The 23,321-nt window shown below is 38.7% G+C and overlaps 1 protein-coding gene across 1 annotated transcript; it reads left to right on the top strand.

Annotated features, from left to right (window-relative positions):
- Nucleotides 1–5,368: 5,368 nt before the first annotated feature.
- On the top strand, nucleotides 5,369–21,382 carry LOC139815065 (uncharacterized). Its single transcript, XM_071781669.1, has 10 exons — nucleotides 5,369–10,468; nucleotides 10,586–10,951; nucleotides 11,037–11,096; nucleotides 11,186–11,294; nucleotides 11,426–11,562; nucleotides 11,642–11,698; nucleotides 11,788–14,109; nucleotides 14,577–14,665; nucleotides 14,880–14,983; nucleotides 20,782–21,382. Exons 2-7 carry the CDS (start codon nucleotides 10,730–10,732, stop codon nucleotides 11,935–11,937), a joined length of 735 nt encoding a protein of 244 aa, XP_071637770.1. The 5' UTR covers nucleotides 5,369–10,468; nucleotides 10,586–10,729; the 3' UTR covers nucleotides 11,938–14,109; nucleotides 14,577–14,665; nucleotides 14,880–14,983; nucleotides 20,782–21,382.
- Nucleotides 21,383–23,321: the final 1,939 nt, after the last annotated feature.

Below are 23,321 nucleotides of genomic sequence, written 5' to 3'. Positions count from 1 at the left end.
AGAAAGCTTGGACCGACGGTCATATACACGTGGCTCGTGCATACATCGAGGCGATGAACTAATGATTCCACCGTTTGACCCAGCGAAGGACGAATTGACTATCGAGAAATGGATCGAACACGTGGACGAGCTATCGGTACAGTATGATTGGGATGACCGAGCGATCATGAGACTAATACCAAGCCGACTAAAGGGTCATGCTCGGCAGTGGTATGACATGCGACCACGGTTGGCCGTTACATGGTTAGAAACGAAAAGAGACCTAAAACAACAGTTTCGTAAGTCCATCCCTTTCCATAAATTATTCAAAGAAGCCGCGTTATACGAAAGCCTCCCTGGCCAAGCGTTGGGAGATTACTGTTTTCAGAAACTAAGTAAATTGCGTAAGTTAGATATTAAGATACCGGATAAATACATAATTGACGCGGTAATTGGCGGGATAACGGACGCGAATATCGCGAGAACGGTGCGATCTGCGCAGCTGGATGATGCAAACGGGTTATATACGTATATGTCGACCCTCGGGGACTTGCCGTCAAAAGACGAGAAAACCAAAGATACACCGACCGTAGGTCAGGGACGCGATCGAGAAAATCGATATACAAAATACCCGAGATCAAATCAGTCGCGAAACGCAGATAACGAGATTTCGAAAACAACGGATAAAATCAACGATAATAGCGATTATAGTAAACTGCAAGTAGAATGTTATAATTGCGGAAAAGTAGGTCACTATGCGAGAAAATGTCCCGAGCCGCGAGTAGAATGTGAAAATTGTAAACGGAAAGGGCATCTTACCACTAAGTGCCCTCAGAATAAAAATGTAAATATTGTGAGATCGGAAGGATCAACGTCAAACTTATATGAGCGAGAATTAATAGTAAATGGGTGTAAGATTAACGGATTAATTGATACGGGAAGCGGGTGTACTCTATTACGGAATTCGGTTGTCGAGAAAAATAAAATGACTGTCGTACCACGGTCAAGTGTAATATTAAAAGGATTCGCGGGACAGACCGTAACCGGTGATCGATCAACCCTGTGTGAAATAAAGATAATGAATGCGAAAGCGTGTGTCAACGCGATCGTTATACCGGATGATTGTCTTGCGTATGAAATCATCGTCGGTCGAGACTTTCTAGAACAGGAACATATAATAGCTATTAAACGTGGGAAAGAATTGTTATTCCAACAATTACCTGATATGAATAAGTTGTCAAAAGAGATCGTTAGTGTAAATTTCTTAGATATGTCAATGGAAGACTCGATACGCGTGGGGCCTATTGGCGAAACGGCGAGACGACGATGTGTCGAACTAATTCGAGAATTTGAGGATTGCGTGTCATCCTCAATGTCAGATCTAGGAAAGACGGACGCTATTTCGTTTAGCATACATTGTACGACAGACGTACATACCTGTAGTTTATCGTCCGTATCGGTTAGCGGAATTTGAAAAACAAATACTAAGAAATATGATCGAGAAACTATTAGCGAATGGTATAATCTGAGAGTCGAATTCACCTTATGCAAGCCCTGTCGTGCTCGTGAAAAAGAGTAACGGAGAATATCGCATGTGTATCGATTTCCGTAAATTAAACGCGATTACAGTTAAAAAGCCGTACCCCATGCAGCGGATCGAAGATCAAATAGATCAATTAGGCGGTAGTTGCTTCTTTACGGGATTAGATCTAGCGTCGGGATACTACCAGGTACCGATGGCGGCCGGATCGATTGAAAAGACAGCTTTCATCACACCAGATGGCCACTATGAGTGGTTGCGAATGCCGTTTGGTCCGATGAATGCACCCGGAACTTTCCAGGAATTAATGGATAGAATATTAAAAGATATAATAGCGTTTCCGTATTTAGACGATGTAATCATACCATCAAAAACTGTAGAAGAGGGTATGAATCGGTTGCGCCAAGTGCTGGAAGTATTCCGTAATCATAATCTAACTCTTAAGCTAAAAAAATGTTCGTTCTTTGCGGAGTCCATTGAATACTTAGGGAGAGAAATTAGCAGTCAAGGGGTTCGACCCGGACGTCGAAAAATCGAGGCTGTAATGTGCATAGAAACACCTCGAACCGTTAAGCAAGTACGGCAGTTTTTAGGGCTGGCAGGCTATTTTCGAAGGTTTATTGCAAATTTCGCAGCAATGGCTGAGCCATTGACTAGACTTACGAAAAAGAGCGAACCCTGGTCGTGGACAGAGGATCAAAATAAGGCCTTTGCCACGATCAAGGAAAAACTTACGACTCGACCGGTATTACAAATCTTTGATCCGAAAAAGCCGACGGAGGTCCATACCGATGCGAGCGCAATCGGCGTCGGTGCCGTGTTACTACAATTGGTTAATGGTAGGATGATAGCGATAGCGTACTTTAGTAAACAAACAACGGCAGATCAGCGTTGTTACCACTCGTACGAGTTAGAGACTATGGCCGTTGTACTGGCTCTGCGATATTTTAGAGTATATGTGTTAGGAATCCGTTTCAAGGTTGTAACTGACTGCACCGCGGTACGTGCGACCTTTACTAAGCGAGACTTATTACCTCGAATAGCCCGGTGGTGGCTCGAGGTGCAAGAATATACTTTTGAGGTCGAATACCGGACAGGAGTTAAAATGGCACACGCGGATGCACTCAGTCGCAACCCTATGCCACTAATGTTAGAAGTCGCACAGATTGATATTACAGAAGGCGATTGGATACTTGCTGCTCAGTTGCAAGATGAGCAGTTGGTGCGGATCCGTAATATTTTGTTAAATGGAATCGAGAGAGTCGTTGCGTAGCTGCATAACAGGAAAGAGCGATTCGTACTAATTGTCGTGAATAAGGAATATTATTATTTGTAACGAACGAGGCTAACCGTATAGCAAGTTGCTTACACAAATGTCTCGTTTACCTCGACGATATCATAATATACGGAGCAACCTTGGCCGAACACAACAGACACCTCATTGAAGTACTACAAAGATTACGAAAATATCGTTTCAAACTTCAACCGGATAAGTGCGAATTCTTGCGCAAAAAAGTATTATATTTAGGGCATATTATTTCGAAAAACGGAATACTACCAGACCCTGACAACATACAAGCAGTAATAAGATATAAAACGCCTAAACGAGCAAAGGATGTCCAAACTTTCCTTGAACTCGCTGGATACTATCGAAAATTTATCGACAATTTTTCTAAAATCGCAAAACCATTAACAAAATTATTAAGAAAGGGGGAAAAATTTATTTGGACAGCCAAACAACAAATAGCTTTTGAAACATTAAAAGAAAAATTAACCACGGCACCCATATTAAATTATCCCGATTTTACTCAGGAGTTCTTAGTAACTACAGACGCATCCGACTACGCAATCGGAGCCGTGTTATCTCAAGGGACAGTAGGACAAGACAGACCGATAGCATATGCCAGTAGGGTATTAAATAACGCAGAGCAAAATTATAATACGACGGAAAAAGAATTGTTAGGCATCGTATGGGCCGTAAAACATTTCAGACCTTACGTGTATGGAACGAAATTTAAGATAATTACTGATCTAGACCACTAATATGGTTATTTAACGTAAAAGACCCCGGCTCCAGATTAATTAGATGGAGACTTAAACTAGAAGAGTACGATTACGAGATCGTCCACAAGGCAGGCAAAATGAATGCGAACGCTGACGCACTGAGTCGAAACCCGATAGTAGGGGACTCGCAAATAAACAACGTTCATCAAGAAGAAAGACCGAGCGAATACCCGGAAGAAGATAAACTGCAACTATTACACGAGTATCACGACTCACCTATGGGAGGACACCAGGGAGTCACAAGAACTTTAAATCGAATCCGACTAACTCAGAATTGGAATGGAATTACTAAGGATGTCGAAGATTATATAAATAAATGTGAATACTGCCAAAAGAATAAATTAAGCAAAAAAAACTAAAATGCCTTTATTATTACGGATACTCCACGAAGACCATTCGAAAAATGCGCCCTTGACATTGTAGGACCATTAACTATTACGGATAACAGAAACAAATATATTTTGACTTTCCAAGACAGCCTGACGAAATTTAGTAAAGCAATACCTATAGAAAATCAAGAAGCAACCACTGTGGCGAAAGCTTTTGTTACTAAAATCGTGTTAGAACACGGAATACCAGAGAAAGTACTCACGGACCAGGGTACAAATTTTACTAGCAAAATGTTCAAAAATGTGTGTAAATTATTAAAAATTGAAAAAATACAAACGACAGCGTACCATCCAGAAAGTAACGGAGCATTGGAGCGGTCGCACCGCACATTAGCCGAATATTTAAGACACTATATAAATGAAGATCAGACGAACTGGGATGAATGACTACCCTATGCGATGTTCACATATAACACAACCCCCCACACCACGACAGGATTTACACCGTTCGAGTTAGTTTACGGTCATCAAGCTATATTACCGACGGCTCTAACAAAACCGCCAAAACTGACATATACCTACGACAATTACGCAAATGAACTTCGAGAAAGAATACGCGCGACAAACGAAATAGCGAGAGAAAACACTAAGCAAGGAAAAATTAAGGCAAAACAACAATACGATAAGAAAACAAACGTTTAAAGCGGGAGATCCAGTATTATTATATGACGAAACGGTTCGGCGAGAAAGATAAAAAAAACTAGAATCGCAATGGATAGGACCGTACACAGTAATGGAAAAAATCAACGACGTAAATTACATAATTAAAAAAGGACGAAAAACGTTACGCGTACACGCAAACAGACTAAAGACCTTTATTGAAAATTAAGAGCACTACACAAAAAAAAGCAGGAGTAAAAATACATAAAATATCCATCGAAAGCAATTAATAGCAGTAGCAAAATAAGACCCAAAATCTCGCGTAAGACTTACCAAAAATTACAAACGCCGAATAACAATAACCTCCCGCCGACCGGTGGTGGTGGACACCGTCACTCTCAGCGGGAGAACAGGCTCCCACGGATAAGGGCGGCCTACTTCTTCATATGGGGGTGGGGGCGAAACAGGCCCTTCAGTCGAACGCACACTAGGCGAGGCACGAATAGTAATTGCGCCCGCACGCGCCGCCCCCAGCCAGTAACTCCGCCAACAAGCGTCGCAAGTGGACGGCGCGAAAAAACTATTACACTACAGTAAACAACGCATAATAATAAAAGGCGAAATAACCACTGGACGAAGAAAAACAAAAGCTCTGCGTCACGACCAGGAGCAGACAAATGCTGGGTCTACAATGCGAGTCGCAAAGTCGTGAGTCGCAAGAATTGACTAATCACAGTCGAATTTGAGGAGAATAATCGACTGTGATTGGTCAATTCTTGCGACTCACGACTTTACGACTCGCATTGTAGACCCAGCATAAATAAAACTCGCAAGAGAAATCATAAGAGAGCGACCACTGACAGCTATGTCAGCCAAAGTAAAGATAAGTATTCCTATTACAGGATCACGACGCTCATCCTCTACCAGCACCTCGCAACAGGAACACCACCCATACCACCATACGAAGTGATACAATTTATCAACGAGCCCGGTATCTACTTCGAAAGAATCGGAAACCTGCAGCAGACAAAAGTAACGTGGAAATTAGCGATACGCATAGACGTAGCCGCATTAAAAAGCAGACACCAACAGCTCCAGAGATACTTAGAGAACACCGAGGAATTCTGCAAATATGCCACTGAAGACGCCAAAAATAAATGCCAGATTGCTCTCCAGACCAATAAGAGAGAAAACGATAAAACAACACGCGCCATAGAACATTTACAAACAATGTACAAGTTACCCGCATCTAAGCGAGGGTTAATCAATGCCATTGGAGAGATAAGCAAAACTCTATTTGGTACCATGGATGCTGAAGACGCAAAAACAATTAACGAGCAATTACAACTACTTAATAATCAGCAAGAGACGCTACACCACGCAGCAAAGAACCAGCTGAAGATCATCAACTCCACGCTAGGACACATGGAAAAATTGGAACATACGTTATCCCACAACGAAAATTTACTGGCAAACGTCACCAGAAAACTACACGACCAATTCATACACAGAGAAGAAATAGACGAACAATTAATACTGATAACCGCTATGATAGCCGACCTCGCCGACCCTAATTACACGCGTATTTCCCATAGAAAACATAATCACAGAATTAAAGGAAGCAACAGTACACCTAGCCAGAGGATTAAACTTTCCATTTAAAATTCAGATCGAAAACTGGAACACTATACAGAAATACATAGACGTAAGCGCGTACTACGACAAGGCAAACGTGTATACCATCCTAGCGTTTCCCATAGTAGCATACCCGATATATGACATTATAAAAATTACTCCCATACCGATACACTACAACCATAATGTATTCACATTGCTAGAACCCTCACACACGTTGTTAGGAATAAACCGGGAAAATCACAATTATCTAATATTAAAGGACAGCGAACTAAACAGATGTAAGCGTGAAACCACGACAGTTGTATGCGATCAAAATTTCCCTGTATACCGTATAACTGAAAATGCGCCAAGCGAAGTGCAACTTTTTATAGAAACGCCTAAATATAGAGAAAACCGTAGACAACGCCATATCCTTTCAAACGTAACGTTTTGGATAGCATTAACCGAACCGCAAACATGGCTATTTTCCACTCCAAAAAAATCAGAGATAACGATCCAATGTAACGAACTTCCCGAAAATAAAATTAAAATCGAAAAAAACAGGAAAAATTACATTGCGCAAGAACTGTAAATTAACTACGCCTGACATACTTTTAGAAACAAACAACCGAATTTATATTAAACAGATACAAATGTATTTACCGGAATTTAATGCAACTAATACTTTAGAGGAAAGTATAATTTTGGACAACAGATTTAGACTCTGAAAAAGAAATCAAGTTAGAACCATGCAGTAATCCGAGATCCGTCGGAACTAATAAAGTTAAGTTTAAGCTTAGATGAAATCAAGAGGGAAGTGGAAAATAACCAGCCAAGCGCCTTTACAAATAAGAATATTTTATATATCCTATAGGCTCCGCGACCGTAATCGTAACCGTAGTAAGCATCATAATTATAATTATTTATGTAATAAAGAAAAAAAGGGAATAATTAAACATTTAAAGGGGAAAACATACATATTAGCATATAAGTAAACCAGATTGTAACCCCTCAAGAAAAAGAAAAACAAAAATAAATAAATAACGAAAAACTTCGTAAACCTCAGTTTTTCTTTTTCCGCTGGGGAAGGGATGTTGTGAGCGCACAACAAATAATAGATTAAGTATTGCACTTGGCAACTCCAAGTTGCCTCCTATCGGTAACTTGACCCTAGCGACGAGGACCGCTGACGCGAAGACCTGCCTAAGTCTCGGGAATGACCAAATATGGTCATCCCGGACATCACCCGCCCGTTAGACTTTGACCACGGTGCCAAAACCGCTGACAACGAAGTCAGCAACACCGAGCGGATAAAGAGCCCGCCTTTCCGACGAGTGGCGGGCAGTCGGTCGTCAGCTGGTAACGATACGAGAAACGTGCGTCCTACACGAAAGTATTTTCTGTTACGCGAGTACCGGGATCAGCAAAGAGAAAACCGCATTAAAATTGTAAAAGGGAAATATATTTCACTCATTTATACATAGTGATTTATTTGTTCTCCGACCTAAAATCCTAAAAGAACCTTGTGCTGGCACATCCCATCCTTGAGGCACAACAAAGGTATCTATGATTTTATTGGTCGAAATCTAGTAAATCTGTTCACTTTTGTAATTTTCACTTCGTTTCAAGAACCGTAATCGACCCCCAAGGCCTCCTAGGCCAGTCAAATTAGACAAAAAAAAAGCTTTTGCTCGAAGCTTTTGCCCAGGGGGTCGATTCTAATTTAAGTGAGATCGTTCACTTTTCGCACTTTCATCTCACGTGAGTTTGTTCGTGCGATTCTGTAACGTCAAAGTGAAAATACGAAATTACTAGATTTGCTAATGTGTTAATGTGACAATGTGAGAGAAAACAGACTGTGTATCTAAAATAAATAGTATCACGCCATTATTGCAATAACTGTTTTTTAACGAAAATGAATGTGACGGAAAAACAGAAACAAATACTAATTAATTTTATGCGGTCTCATCCCGATTTTGGAAGAGGTAGATTACGATATAACCGCGAAAATAAAAAAAGAATAGTAAGTAATTTTACAAATTATTTTATTACGACATAAATATTATTTTTTAAAACGTAAAATAATAGAAATAATAAATTGTAAATAAAAATTATAAGTAAATTTGTGCATATTTTTTTATAGGACGATGTTGTGTGTTGATAATCTGATTCGTGTTGCGCCGAGTGAGATTAGAAATCAAGAATGGCAACAGTTGACAAGGATGATAAGCACGTAGATCGCAAGGATGACAGGAACGTAGAACGCAAGGATGAATGGCGCGCAGATCAGGGATGTCTAGCGCGCAGATCACAGGAACGTAGAACGCAAAGATGAATGGCGCGCAGAGCAAAGGTGTCTAGCGCGGATCACAGGAACGTAGAACGCAAGGATGAATGGCGCGCAGATCAAGGATGTCTAGCGCGCAGAACACAGGAACGTAGAACGCAAGGATGAATGGCGCGCAGATCAAGGATGTCTAGCGCGCAGATCACAGGAACGTAGAACGCAAGGATGAATGGCGCGCAGATCAAGGATGTCTAGCGCGCAGTTGATCTCGTTGAGCTGAGGCCTTTCAAGGGAATAGCGGTAATCTCAGAAGCGGTGTATCTCAAGGGATTAGCGGTAATCTCGCAACATCGTGTTGCCACGCATTGCATCAACATCGTGTTGATCACAAAGCCACGCGGTAATCTCGCAACATCGTGTTGCCACGCATTGCATCAACTTCGTGTTGATCGCAAAGCTCCTTCGTAATCTCGCAACAACGCATCGCATCAACTTCGTGTTGATCGCAAAGCTCCTTCGTAATCTCGCAACAACGCATCGCATCAACTTCGTGTTGATCGCAAAACTCCTTGTAATCTCGCAACAACGCATCGCATCAACTTCGTGTTGATCGCAAAGCCACGCGGTAACCCTGGCTGATCGCAAAGCCACACGCGGTAATCTCGCAACATCGTGTTGCCCGTCATCGCATCAACGTCGTGTTGTCCGTCAAGACCTCAAAAACGTGTGAATCTGCGGATATCTAGTTCGTAGCGAATCTCCGATCTTCTCACAACCTTCTCGTCAGCATACGCAAGGAAACTCGGTGCGAGAATAGAATGAACAGAATTATCGTTAGAAGTGAACAAGTGATAATGCAGTAAAACAGACTCAGCAATCGCGAACAACGCCGGAAAAAACATGAAACATTCGCAAGAGATAATAAAACTCACGTTCGTTCGCATATAAAAATACTCGTATTTGGTGAACTTCACGCAATGGAAAATATCGGAGTCGCCCGCATAGAAAACAATGTCGAAAAACAACGCACGTACGCAAAGGGAACATACCGGGTCACCCGTACACGAAATTGAACATTGCAACGTGGATATCGTATCGAGAGATAAAGTAATGTCGAACATATCACGAAGACGCGTAACGAAGAAATGGCGAAAATGACCGCACTAGCACTGCACGTAATACCGCAAATAATAATTCGAAAAATGAACAATGTCACAAGCGACTACGGATACGCGCAATGAAACAAAACTGAGATCGCCCGCACACGAAAAGTACATATAACGCGCGGATATTTAGCACCACATCAACCACCACGTAGCCGCCGTAGCCGCGCGGTAAGGCGGGAATCGCCGCATAAGCATTACCTCGAATTACCGTAGCAATCATATCGAACAATCAAACCTGAGGCCTTTCTCGAGGTCGAAATCTACTACGTCAGAACTCTCGGACGTCTCGAAGACGTATCAGTTGGGAGTGATTAGGCAGGTATCGGTTGGGAGGATTTAGGCAGGATGCGAAAGTGGAAAAGCCGGGGCATTAGAGCGTCCCGTCCGGCCTTGTCGACCTCTGCCACGGCTCCGTTGAAAGTCTCTGCTTTCCGCTCAATGAAGTCTCCTCGCTCCGGGTTGTGAACCGCACAATTAACGTGAGACGTTTTCTTCTCGTCGATACGCGCACTCAATCCGTCTCGCTTCACTCCTTTTCTTTAGATGTCGATTTTCAAACACGCGAGAACGAAACGATCAGGCAAAATCTCGAAGAAGATGACGAATAACAACACGGTTGCTAGGGCTGGTGCTTCTCCGTTGCCGCGCTCGCTGACCGTCGCGCTCTCCCCGATTGCGCTCGCGACGTCTAGAGCCGGCGTTATGGCGCTTATTTCAAATCGTCGCTGGCGATGATTTCGAAACGGACGAATTATGGGAGGAAGTAACATCAGCTCTCAATTGTGCAGGCTGTGGTCCTTAAAAGCTGCCAAAAGAATAGGCAAAGGTAAATATATATATATGTTAAATAAATATCAATTTAACTTGTTAGTTACTATTTTATATAATACTATCTTATATTTTACATAATACTAATAGCAAGATTATTCTTTTTTTGTTACAGACATGGCGTGATTGGAAATCGTTAAAAAGAGTAGCCACATATAAAAGTTACTCAGCAGGCACTGGAGGAGGACCACCAAAGACTTTAGACACTAGCCCCTCCGAAGACGATTTATTAGAGTTTTTAACACCTGAAGCCAGTGGAATGTCTGATATTCCTGAAGGAGGAGCTATTGGCGATAATAACGTTACTTCTACTTACTTGACCGCTCGAAAAACTTCGACTTCACAGAATCTACAGGATTCTCCTATCTGGCAAACCAAAGAATTGTTAACCTCGCAGAGTTCGCAGATCAAGAAAACTTCATGCTTCCAAAGATCTCAAGGATCTCAAGATATGACTTCCCCCTTGCATCCTAATGCTGAAGTAATATATTGTTTTACTGTAGAGTTTTAAAATCATTATTATATACTATAGAGTTTTAATATTAATTTTATCTTACAAATTTTAGGAAAATCTCTTCGATAGTGACGTAATAAATATTGATGATACAGAGAATCTTCCAATAAATGTAAGTGCGATGATAATATATGTTTCTTTTCTGCACGATGTATTTATTTCTTGCAAAATAGTATATAAAAATATTTTATTCTGTTTCAGATATCTTCTAATGTACTCGCTTCTATAGGAAATATACAGATTCCAAATAAAGTACATTGCCAGAGCTCCAGTACAATATCAAAAAACAAGATATATTCTGATGACAGAGGTAATGAAAATTAATTATTATAATGACCATTCCTTTCTTATGTGATATATCAACACTATTTTATTTTATTTAATCTTTTGACATATATTATTGAAGAAAACTAATATTAATCATAATATTGAATTTTTTAGATATCGGTAACAAGAAAATAAAACAGAACTGGCAAACCACCAAAGAGGTCTTGACCTCGCAGAGTTTGCAGATCCAAAAGACTTCATGCTTCCAAAGACCTCAAGATACGACTTCCATCTTGCAACTCGATGCTGAAGTAATATTGTTTTACAGTAGTTTAATTATTATTATTATTAATAGAGAGTTTTAATATTGTGTTATCTTATAAATTTCAGAAAAATCTCTTCGACAATGACATAATGAATGATGATACAGATAATCTTCCAATAAATGTAAGTGCAATGATAATATATGATGTTTTTTTTCTTCACGCTATATCTATTTCTTGCAAAGTATATAAAGGTATTTTGTTCTGTTTCAGATATCCTCCAATGTACTTGCTTCTACAGAAAATGTACAGATTCCAAAACAAGTACATTGTCACGACTCCAGCACAATATCAAAAAACAAGAAATATTCTGATAACAGAGGTGTTGGAATATTATGCTCTCCGCAGGGATCGAGATGGTGATGGTGATTGCTAACAAACGACTCTTTTATATGCTGTTACTATAACTCTTTATTCTCGACACAATATAAGACACCGTATATAAGATACGTGTGCACGCGATGAGCTCGGACTATTCTTCTTCTTTTTCTTAACTCCCTGATGGATCTCCGGTTATGAACCGTAGTACCACGCTTTCTTTACAAGACAGCGGGACCAGCGCAGGGGGACGCTGGGGCCCTCTTGAGTATTTTGCAGGAGGCTTCAAGCTATTATATCCTCGCTGAGATCGATAACCAATATAAAACCGCGAGTATAAAAATTCTATAGCTTAAGTTTACATTCTTTTATGAAAGAGAGAATAGCCTTAACTATCTTATAATTTAAATTGCTAAGCAAGTATAAACATGAAAAAGGAGCCAAAAGCTTAAGATCAAATAGAGATTGCAAAAACTTTATCCTATTATCTTCAAGTAAGCTACATGACCAAAAAACATGCTCAATGTCCTGAATCTCAAAACCACACGGGCATGAGGGAGATTCGCTGATACCAAACTTATATTTAATAGCATTGGTATATGGGTAACCGGCAAGCAGACGGGCCATTATTCCAAAATCGTTTCTGCAAATTCTAAATTTAGAAAGAAATAACAGGTTCAAGTTTAAGTCAGCCAGATTATCCATGTAAAACCTGCCCGAACCGTTATTAATATGGTCCATGAACTTAGCATCTATATTGATGTACGCTTGCAAAAGATGCGAGGACATGTCCTTATGAGAGACTTTATTATTAAGTAAGGTGCCGTTTATTGAGGCCACCTTGGCAGCCGAGTCGGTCTGCTCGTTACCCATTATTCCCCGATGTGCCGGGCACCAAGAGAATCTGATCATACATCCACATGATGTGGCTAGACTAAGCTTCATCTTGATATTCGGAATTAAAGGGCTAAGCTTATTACCATTACTGAAAGGTTTTACATTAGCGATGGACTGTAACACGCTCAAAGAATCCGTACATATATTTACATGGTCCCATGAATTTGAAAGTGTCAGATCTAAAGCGGCAATGATTGCCAAGGCTTCGGCGGAAAAGGAGCTCGTAAATTTGTTCAACTTGAACCGTAAAGTGATGTCCTGTTGAGGGATCCAAATCGAACAACCCGCAATCGGTACTCCATTCCTCTCCGATTTAGACCCGTTAGTGAAAATATCTATCTCAGAAAGATCTATTTAACGAAATTAAATTCGTAAAAGCGAGATTAGGGTTACCATTATCTTTAGCGAACTGCCCAGAGGTACTATCAATGGGAGGATCCACAGCAAAAATATGTTGGGGAAAGGAGAAAACCGGGTGTATATCCCAGGTATATAAATGACTGCGAAACGGGGCGACCACAGACCACCGAGAAACTATGAAAGGAATATTACTACCCACACAGCACATAATATTGCAGAAATATTGCAGTAATATTGCAATATAGTGGAAATATTACGTATTACAATGACATATTTCAGAAATATTACTGATGTATTACACGTTTTTAAATAATATTGAAATATTACAGTAATATTGCTGCAATATATTGTTGAAATATAATACTTTAAGTAGCAAAATAATGTCAAATGACATTTTAATGACATCTTATTGACGTCATTAAGACGTTATTAAGGTTTCACACAATCATACGTATTGCACAGATAATATATACCAGTTAAAGAATTTTGGACTAAAAGAAAGAAAAATCTAAATCAAAAAATGTGATGAAATCAAAAGAGACTGACTTGTACTTTTGGGGAATAAAAGTGATTAAGATAAATTTTATAAGTGGTGGTATTTAATTTTATAACTTGTTATTTGTTTTGTAATAATAAAAAGTAATTATATATACAATTAATTTTTAATTAAGAGCCAGTAAGTAAATTGATAATAAAATAAATGGATAAAATTTAAAATTTATATTTCTTATATAATCAATATTAAACTTTTCAAATTACGAGTTTGTCACACAGATGAACAGAACGTTTCTGAGTGCGTAAGTGGAGGGAAGAACGCTAGTGTGTGTGGCTATGCGCTTGGTCGCAGCACCGACCCCCCCCCCATCATTCCCGGTCTTCTCTCGCTGTCTCTTGCATGGCTCCGTGGGATCACGCAATCACGTGTACAACACCGCACAGAAACAATCGTTTTAATTTCAGGTAATTTTTCTTTATTTAATAAATATTGTTCACACTAATATTTTTAAAAGTATTTTTGTATAATTATTACTAATATGTACATTGTACATATATATTTGGCGATTTGTCTTTAAATCCAAAAATAGAGATTACGTGGCATAATAGTCTGCAAAAACCACGTTAATATCATAAAAATCATTTCAATGACCATCTTAAAATACATGTATTTGCCTTTATAACCTTATTGAACGAGTCTCTAATGAAATTATTTATTAACGGCTTATACTTAAATCTTGATGCTAACTTAACCTCAAAATTTTTAACAGTTTAATCCAACTGGAGCCCTTAGTTGGAGATACGTGATAGAAATATGCCGATCCCAAATCTCCTAAAAAGCAGTTTAATCATTAATTAAATGATTTAACCATAATTATTTAACCATTTACATGATTTTATAATAATTATTGTTTTTATGCTATATGTTACAGTATTGCTTTCCATCAGTGGATGTTCATATGCAGTCCAGAGCAGCACCAAGTAGTTTGATAGAAGAGCAAAAGATTTATTTATTAGATATGTAAGTAAGAAAAAGTTAAATTTTATATAAACCATACTTTCCAATATTAATCGTCAATACTGAAAATCCAAAGTATACGTGTAACATCAACTACAGATTTTCAGTATACATAGATAGTGAATATCACAATACAGATTCATACTTAACCTACTTTTATGTTTAAAATATATAATTAGATGTAAATAATAATTACTGTTTTTGTATTATGTTGCAGTGTTACGTTGCTTTCCATCAGTGGAAGTTCACGCAGAGCAGCACCAAGCAGTTTGATTTCTATCAAACTCTTCTGAGCGACAGCTTTATTTATTAAATACATAAGTAAGAAAAATTTAAACTTGGTATAAACTGCGTTCCAATATTTTAATATCCAGTACTGAAAATCTAAAGTGTATGTATAACATTAAACATAGATTTTCAGTATAGACAGTGAATATCGGAACACGTCATACTTAACCCCGTACTCTTATGTTTTAATATGTAATTATGTATGAAATAAACAGGGTGATTTTTATTTCGTGTGCCAATCATCTCCGCTATAATTATCTCAGAAAGTATTGATTTATTGGAAAAATGTTTCAGATAAAAGTTGGAGAGTTTAAGGAGAACCAATAAACAATTTTATTAGATTTTGAGTCTGGGACCTGTGTTAAGCCTAATAGGATCCAAGTCACCCCCTTTTTATGGTATCATCTTTTTCTACTAATTAATATGAACAACTTTTGTCTGAAACATTTTTTTATTTGCCTTATACTTTTTGAGATATTCAAGGAAAACTTGGTATTTTTTTCAATATTTAGCTTACAATAGATGTTTGTCAATAAATGTTCGTCGGAGTGAAAAGTGGTACAGGACTTTTTGACTTGATTTGGTTTCAAGAATATACTGTTGCAATAGTATTCTAATTTCTTTAAATAATTGTGTACACATGAAAGCGGACTTCCGGTCGGACGGTTGGAGCGAACAGACGGCTCACGGAAGAAAGCGCAGTGAAACCGGAGTAAAAGGAAGGAAAAGGAAGGAGGCCCTCGGGGGAGCGATGGGATCGACGGAGGAAACATAGAGGAAGAAGAGAAATTGAAGGAAACATGCGGAACAGTCAGTGAAGCAAGAACGAGAGGACCCAAGAAGGAAGAGACGTATAGGTTAGGACCGAGGAAGGAAGCGGAAGGAGGGGAAGAGAACGATGGAGACGGAGAGTTGCGCAGGCGTGCTGGCGAGATTGCGACCGGAAAGTAGCAGCGCGAGATGAAAACGGTGAGAGGAGATGGCGCAGGACGCGAAGACACCGACTGCGGCCGAGACGACGCGGGGTGCCGGCCCCTCCAAAAGAGCGGGTTGGCACCACTGCGGGGCGTCGAGGAGCAGCAACGGTAAGCTCTGGTAACTTAGCCGGTCAACTTCGACTTTATTAATTTTCATATTTTTTTATCGTTTGTTGGTCGTTTGTTGGTGATTGTTGGCCTAATTACAACGTTTGTTAATTCTTAATTTTTTTTTAAATTTAAAAAGAAAAATTAGCATTAAGTTAGCCGGAAAAATTTTATTTTTAATTTCAAAAAAGCCTAATCAATGCGTAATCGTTTGCTGATGATTGTTGGTCTAATTTTAGCGTTTGTTGGTTTATTATTAGTCTTAAAAACGAAAAAAAAACGAAAAATTATCTTACATATTAAAGTAATCGAAGATTGGTTTATTTGCCTACGACTTAAGCTTTATTTCTATCAATTTAAGGCTAACATCTATAAAACTGCCATATGAATACGGGCCTTAACATCGGCAGAAAATCGCGAAAAGATAAAGAAACATGGTGGATCGTGGGAAGCACACACACACACACACACACACAACGGGGGGGTGCGAGGGGGGGGCCTTCGCCCCCCCTCCCCCGCACCCACCCCGTCGGTAGGCTGCGTGGACCTCGCTTTACAACATAAAGTACATGCTAAGTTGTAAAACGAAATTATAAAGCACATGCATGGAGGGGTGCAAGGGGGCTTACATGCGTGAGCGCACGTGAACAGAAAGGCTTTTCTCCCCTGCACCCTCCCCCATGCATGTACTTTATAATTTTGTTTTACAACTTAGCATGTACTTTATGTTGTAAAGCGAGGTCCACGCAGCCTACCGACGGGGTGGGTGCGGGGGAGGGGGGGGCCGAAGGCCCCCCCCCTCGCACCCCCCCGTTGTGTGTGTGTGTGTGTGTGTGTGTGCTTCCCACGAACCACCATGTTTCTTTATCTTTTCGCGATTTTCTGCCGATGTTAAGGCCCGTATTCATATGGCAGTTTTATAGATGTTAGCCTTAAATTGATAGAAATAAAGCTTAAGTCGTAAGCAAATAAACCAATCTTCGATTACTTTAATATGTGAGATAATTTTTCGTTTTTTTTTCGTTTTTAAGACTAATAATAAACCAACAAACGCTAAAATTAGACCAACAATCATCAGCAAACGATTACGCATCGATTAGGCTTTTTTGAAATTAAAAATAAAATTTTTCCGGCTAACTTAATGCTAATTTTTCTTTTTAAATTTAAAAAAAAATTAAGAACCAACAAACGTTGTAATTAGGCCAACAATCACCAACAAACGACCAACAAACGATAAAAAAATATGAAAATTAATAAAGTCGAAGTTGACCGGCTAAGTTACCGGAGCAACAGCTATATATACATCTTCCATCGCATAAATTCTGCAAATGCACTTTGCTTGAAAAATACATATGATATAAAGGCACAAAATAAAAATTTATGCAGAATTATTCTTATTGTTAGTACAAAGTAATAGGAGCATGATCCTGGAGACGTCCCATGTCCGTGATATCGTCATCGTGGACGGGGCCTGGGGCCCACAGAAAAAATAATAAAAATAATATATTTATGTGCGTATGCGTATGTATGTGCGATTGCGTATGCGTGTGCGTGTGTATGAATATGTATGTTCAATTGCATTACGGTTTTATATGTAATATTATTTACTTTCGACAGTAACAATAAAAAAAAAAAACATATATTTCATTTATATATGTATTTTCGTTTATATTTCCCAACATTTTATCAACGAAATAATAAATAGAGAGTTTTTTTGTCCTAAATAACATTACCGTTTTTCTTTCTTCAAATATACCCTAGAATTCCAAAAAATCCTTATTTTACCATACTAATAAGGTACGCTACCCAGTGTACTAAGAAAGAGAGGGACAGCAATGAGAGAGGGAGAGAGAGAGAGAGGAATAAATGGGTGCGTGCAAATTACATACATAGAGAAAGGAATAATAATACGAGAGATATCTGTTGTGTTTAAAAGTAGAACTTATAAACTTATACACCATGTTTCTTGATCTTTTCGCGATTTTCTGCCGATGTTAAGGTCCGTATTCATGGCAGTTTTATAGATGTTAGCCTTAAATTGATAGAAATAAAGCTTAAGTCGTAGGCAAATAAACCAATCTTCGATTACTTCAATATTTGAGATAATTTTTCGTTTTTTTTCGTTTTTAAGACTAATAATAAACCAACAAACGCTAAAATTAGACCAACAATCATCAGCAAACGATTACGCATCGATTAGGCTTTTTTGAAATTAAAAATAAAATTTTTCCGGCTAACTTAATGCTAATTTTTCTTTTTAAATTTAAAAAAAAATTAAGAACCAACAAACGTTGTAATTAGGCCAACAATCACCAACAAACGACCAACAAACGATAAAAAAATATGAAAATTAATAAAGTCGAAGTTGACCGGCTAAGTTACCGGAGCTCGAACAGGGCTGGTACGGGCCGAGAGGGCGCACGCGCAGAGCGAAGACAGGAAGAGAGACGGGACGGCGCTGGGAGCGGGCAGGGCTGGCAGACCTGAAGGAGAGGCGATGAAGTTGGCGCACTGACGGAAAGCGTGGAAGGCAAGAAAAACATAAGCGAGAGGTTAGAAGTAGAAAATGAGAAAAAGGAACGTATTGAAAGAGAAGCAGACGGAAAGTAAGTGAATAATGTAGATAAAAAGGGCAGAGAAAGCGGGGAGGAAGGATAGAGGCAGGTAATGACAGAGGGACAGTCATAAGCACTAACAATTTCAATGCAGTGACAGGAAAGGAGAGGACGACGAGGACCGAGCAGAGGATGGAAGAGACGGACTGGATAAAGGAAGTTATAAAGGAAATAAGGGAGGTAGGACAGAAAATCGAGCGGCAGACCAAAGAAATCAAAAAGGAACTGAAAGAGATGAGAATACAAATAGAAAGGCTGGAGAAACGACAAAGGCAGAGCGAAGAGAGTGAGAGGCAGGATGAGACAGAGGAAATAGGATCGGATGAGAGCAGTGAACGAAGGGAAGAAGAAACGGAAGAGGTGAGGGAGTACAGCGACGGAGCGGTAAGGGGGAAGAGGGCAGTAGATGAGAAAGAAGAGAGTGACGTAGAGGAATGGAACGAGGGAGGATGGGGAGAAAGTTGGTGGAATGAGGTAGAGAGAGAGGAAGAAAAGAAAAATGAGAAGAGGAAGAGGAAGGAAGAGGCAAAAAGAACAGAGGCCAGAAAGAGAGATGATGGATCAAATAAAAGAGAAGAGGATAGAGACTATAAAGAAAGAAATGAGGCCAGGAGAGATAAAAACGAGAGAGAAGCCAGAAGCAAAGAGGAGGAAAGCAGGCGCGAGAAGGAAAAAGCGCGACGAATAGCAGAAGACATGGAGGAAGATGTAAGAAGAAGAAGAGAAAAGAAAGAAAGAGAAGGAGCAGAAAGCAGAGAAAGAAAAAAGAGAGAAAGAGCAAAGGAAGAAAAGAAGAATAATATGGAAGAAAGTAAGAGGAGAAGGTCCGAGGGAAAGAAGAGAACTAGTGGAGATAATAATGGAAAGGGTGACAGGAAGAATAATCCCGGTAAGAGGAGTAGTAAAGGCAATTGGAGCAGATAAGAACGAATTGATGTTTATGGAGCTGGAGGAAGAAGAGGACAAGGAAGAGATAATTGAAAAAGCGGGGAAATATGGAGGAGATGGGAAGTGGGGGTAGATGAAGAACTTTCAATGGAAGAGAGGGCATATAGACACAAGCTGGTGAACAAGGCAAGAGAGGAAAGAGCGAAAGGAAGATCGGCAGTACTAACAAACAAAAGGCTGTGGATCGACGGGAAAGAGGTGAAATGGGACGAAGAGGGAGAGAGATGGAGGAGGATGTAAACCGCCAAGGAGGAAACCAAGGAAGCAATGAATGGAATCAGAAGGAACGAGAGGAAGGAAGTCGAGGAGGAAAACGCGAGAGGAAAACCTGGAAGGAAAAGGAGGAAGGAACTGAAGAGGAAAGTTACAGGAACCAGAAGGATCGGAGGAAAAATGGGGAGGAACGAGTTAAGGGGGGCATCTTGGATTGTATAGAGTCAATTATTCAATAATAATATTGTAAATTTTTAATAGACGATATGCATCAAACGCAAAACCGCAATATGAATGTCCATTGTAAAAATTCGAAGATTGATAGTAAGAGATGTATAAGTGGACCCCTTTCTTTGGATTGTATAGAGTCAAACAGAGGCCAGGCTAGGAGAGCAGAAGTTATGTAACGGTTTAGGTACGTTCCGTAAAAACGCCTTGTAAAACCGAGAGGTAATTACAATAAAGTGAATATACACATGAAAGCTTCAAAAAAATGTATACACAAATATTTAAAGAAATTAGGGTATTATTGCAATAGCATATTCTTCAGACCGTCAAAAAGTCTTGTATCATTTTCCCCTCCGACAAGCATTTATCAAGATATAAGCTAAATATTAAAAAAATTACCAAATTTTTCTTGAATATCTCAAAAAGTAAAAGGCAAATAAAAAATGTTTCAGACAAAAGTTGTTTATATTAATTAGTAGAAAAAGATGATGTAATAAAAAAAGGGAGTTTTTATTTAAAAAATTTGACTTGGACCCTACTGGGCTCAACATGGGTTCCAGACTCAAAATCTAATAAGATCATCCATTATTCCTCTATAAACCCTCCAACTTTTATCTGAAACATTTTTCCAATAAACCAATACTTTCTGAGATAATTAGTGAAGATAATTGGCATACAAAATAAAACTCACCTTGTATAATTAAATATAAATAATAATTACAGTTTTTGTATTATGTTATAGTGTTACGTCATTCTTTATCAGTGGAAATTCATACAGTGCAGAGTAGCATAGAGCAGTTTTGAAGAAGAAAGAGATAGAAAGATAATATCAATATTATTTTCTTAATATTGTATGTAATACTATTATTAAAAATAACAATTTGATAAAATTTAATAATATTCATTAAAATGTTTTAATTTTTAGCAATATTAAATAAATATTATCTAATATTACACAAATAATATTATTGCGTTTACAATATCAATATTATTTTAAAATTGTATGTAACAATACTATTAAAAATAATTTAATAAAATTTAATAAAAATTATTAAAATGGTTTTTTAATTCCTAGCAATATTATACAAATATCACGCAAATATTATAGTAATTTTACCGTAATATTACTGATATATTGCAGTAATATTACTGCAATATTACTGAAATAAATATCAGTAATATTACTGATATTCATTTTCGCGGACATTTTAATATTACTGAGATATCTCAGTAATATTACTGCAATATTTCTGATACATTTCATTGTAATATTGCAATGGAAAAATAATATTGCTGCAATATTTCTGCAATATTATGTGCTGTGTGGGTAGTAGCTATGTTTTGGCGGTTACTGAGCCAATGCAAATTGGAAACCTTGTTTATCAACCTATTATTACGTAACTGAATAGATCTACCCAGAAACTAATCACATTTATACGATATCCTCCTAATAAGCAATCTCTGGCCCGAAAACGTCCAGCATACCCTGTTGGATAATATGCTACCCTGTTGGATGAAGACTTGGGGATATTCACTGCCACCTTATAAGCTGAACATAGTAAGCTTTCGACAGTCCTGAGATGAGAACGAGCGGCACTAATATACCACATAGAGCCCCACTCGCAGATAGCTCTGAGCTCGGACTATCGTCTGTCGCTTCTCGCTTCGTACGGCGTGCGCGCCCGCGTTGCTGAGCCACGCAGTGCTTTCTGGAAGGGCGCGAGTGCTCTACTCGCACAAAGCATCTTTCCAACACTCCCTCCCTTTGTGCGGGTAGTGGGCTCGGGTCCTCTAAGTCTCTTTCTTATCTGAAAAATGGCAAAGTATTAATTCCGAGTAAGATTTCGCTTTTAATTGCTCTTAAACTCTAAATTCGCTATATTATCTCTAAGATATGCGAATGCTTCCAACGATAACGGTTTAGTCATGATATCAGCTAAGTTTTCTCTAGTTTCTATCCATCTAACTTCTACTTTCCCTTGATCTGCACATTGTTTTACAAAATCATCATGAGTATCTGCCATGTGCTTTCGGTTTTCAGTATCTTCTCTTTCTTTTAAGTTTCTCTTTATTTCCTCTAGTTCATCATCAAACATCTTAAGTTTGTGACTTCCATCTTTCTTAATGCAGTTTCCTGCAGCTCTATTATCACACCATATTACTGACGGAAAGAATGTTTCTCCAACAACATGTCTGAGTGACTTGTCTAGTGAAATCACTTCTTGACATGCCTCACTCATTGCTAAGTATTCCGCTTGTTTTCTTGGTCTACCTCTTTTTCTTTTCTCTAGTATTAGTGTATCCAACTAATATTCCTCTAATTGCACTTTTATCAAATTTTGATGTGGGCTTCGGTACTTTTGCATACCCAATGCATCCGAATCTCTTAAGCTGTTCTAAGTAACAGGTTGTCTCTAGTGAAAACTTCTTCAATGGAATTTCATACTCTATAGTTTTGTGTGGAGATCTGTTGTATGCATGCACAGCAGCGTCAACTGCTAGCTCCCACATACTTTTCGGTAATCCGGAGTTGAACATAAATATTATTATTCTCTCTTGTAATGTTCGATTGAACCTTTCGGCTACTCCGTTATGCTCTGGAGTATACGGTGGCGCAAATATGTTTTCTATCTTTTCTCTTTCCAGTACTTCTCTAAACGCACCTCCCGTGAACTCCTTGCCTTGATCTGACTTTACGTAGCATAGTTTTTCTTCTTTTCCTAGTAAATTTCTGGCATGTATGAGGTATTTGTCTAAAGCCTCTCCAGATTCGTCTTTCGTCTTTAATGAGTATGTTTTCGTCAATCTAGAATGATCATCTATGAACACAATAATAAATCTCTTTTGTCCTGGATATGAGGTCGGTTTTATCGGACCCATAATATCCATGTGTATGACTTGAAGTGGTCTTTGTGCTTTAGTTCTTGTTTCTCTAAATGGCAGTTTTTCCATTTTTGCCATTATACATACCTCACATTCTAATATGGAATCTAACTCTACTTTCTCTAATCTCTTATCTAATTTCTGTAATCTTTTTAGATGGCTTAGTGATGCATGACCCAATCTAACATGCCATAACATCGCCTCATTTATTCTTCTTGTTTTCTCTTACTTCTCTATTATTGAACTTTCGCACATTTCTTCTATATCCTCTAACGATTGTAGATCTTCTAATTTAACCGTTTGATTGAGTTCTGTACTTGTCTCATGCTGTACATTTTTATTCAAACTTGTAAGTTCCTCCTCATTCTCTCTCCCAATCGCAGATCCAACATTTTCATA

Source organism: Temnothorax longispinosus, chromosome 6 (assembly GCF_030848805.1).
Source record: "Temnothorax longispinosus isolate EJ_2023e chromosome 6, Tlon_JGU_v1, whole genome shotgun sequence".
Classification (NCBI taxonomy): domain Eukaryota; kingdom Metazoa; phylum Arthropoda; class Insecta; order Hymenoptera; family Formicidae; genus Temnothorax; species Temnothorax longispinosus.
The sequence above is the reverse complement of the archived record's forward strand: the minus strand, read 5'-3'. Positions and strand labels throughout refer to the sequence as shown.

Bases quoted from the DNA above. Each gene is read 5' to 3' on its own strand.
- LOC139815065 (XM_071781669.1), top strand. From the start codon at position 10,730: ATGTCTGATATTCCTGAAGGAGGAGCTATTGGCGATAATAACGTTACT. The intron at 10,952-11,036 runs GTAATATATTGT...TACAAATTTTAG, and splicing joins CCTTGCATCCTAATGCTGAA to GAAAATCTCTTCGATAGTGA. The intron at 11,563-11,641 runs GTAATATTGTTT...TATAAATTTCAG, and splicing joins TCTTGCAACTCGATGCTGAA to AAAAATCTCTTCGACAATGA.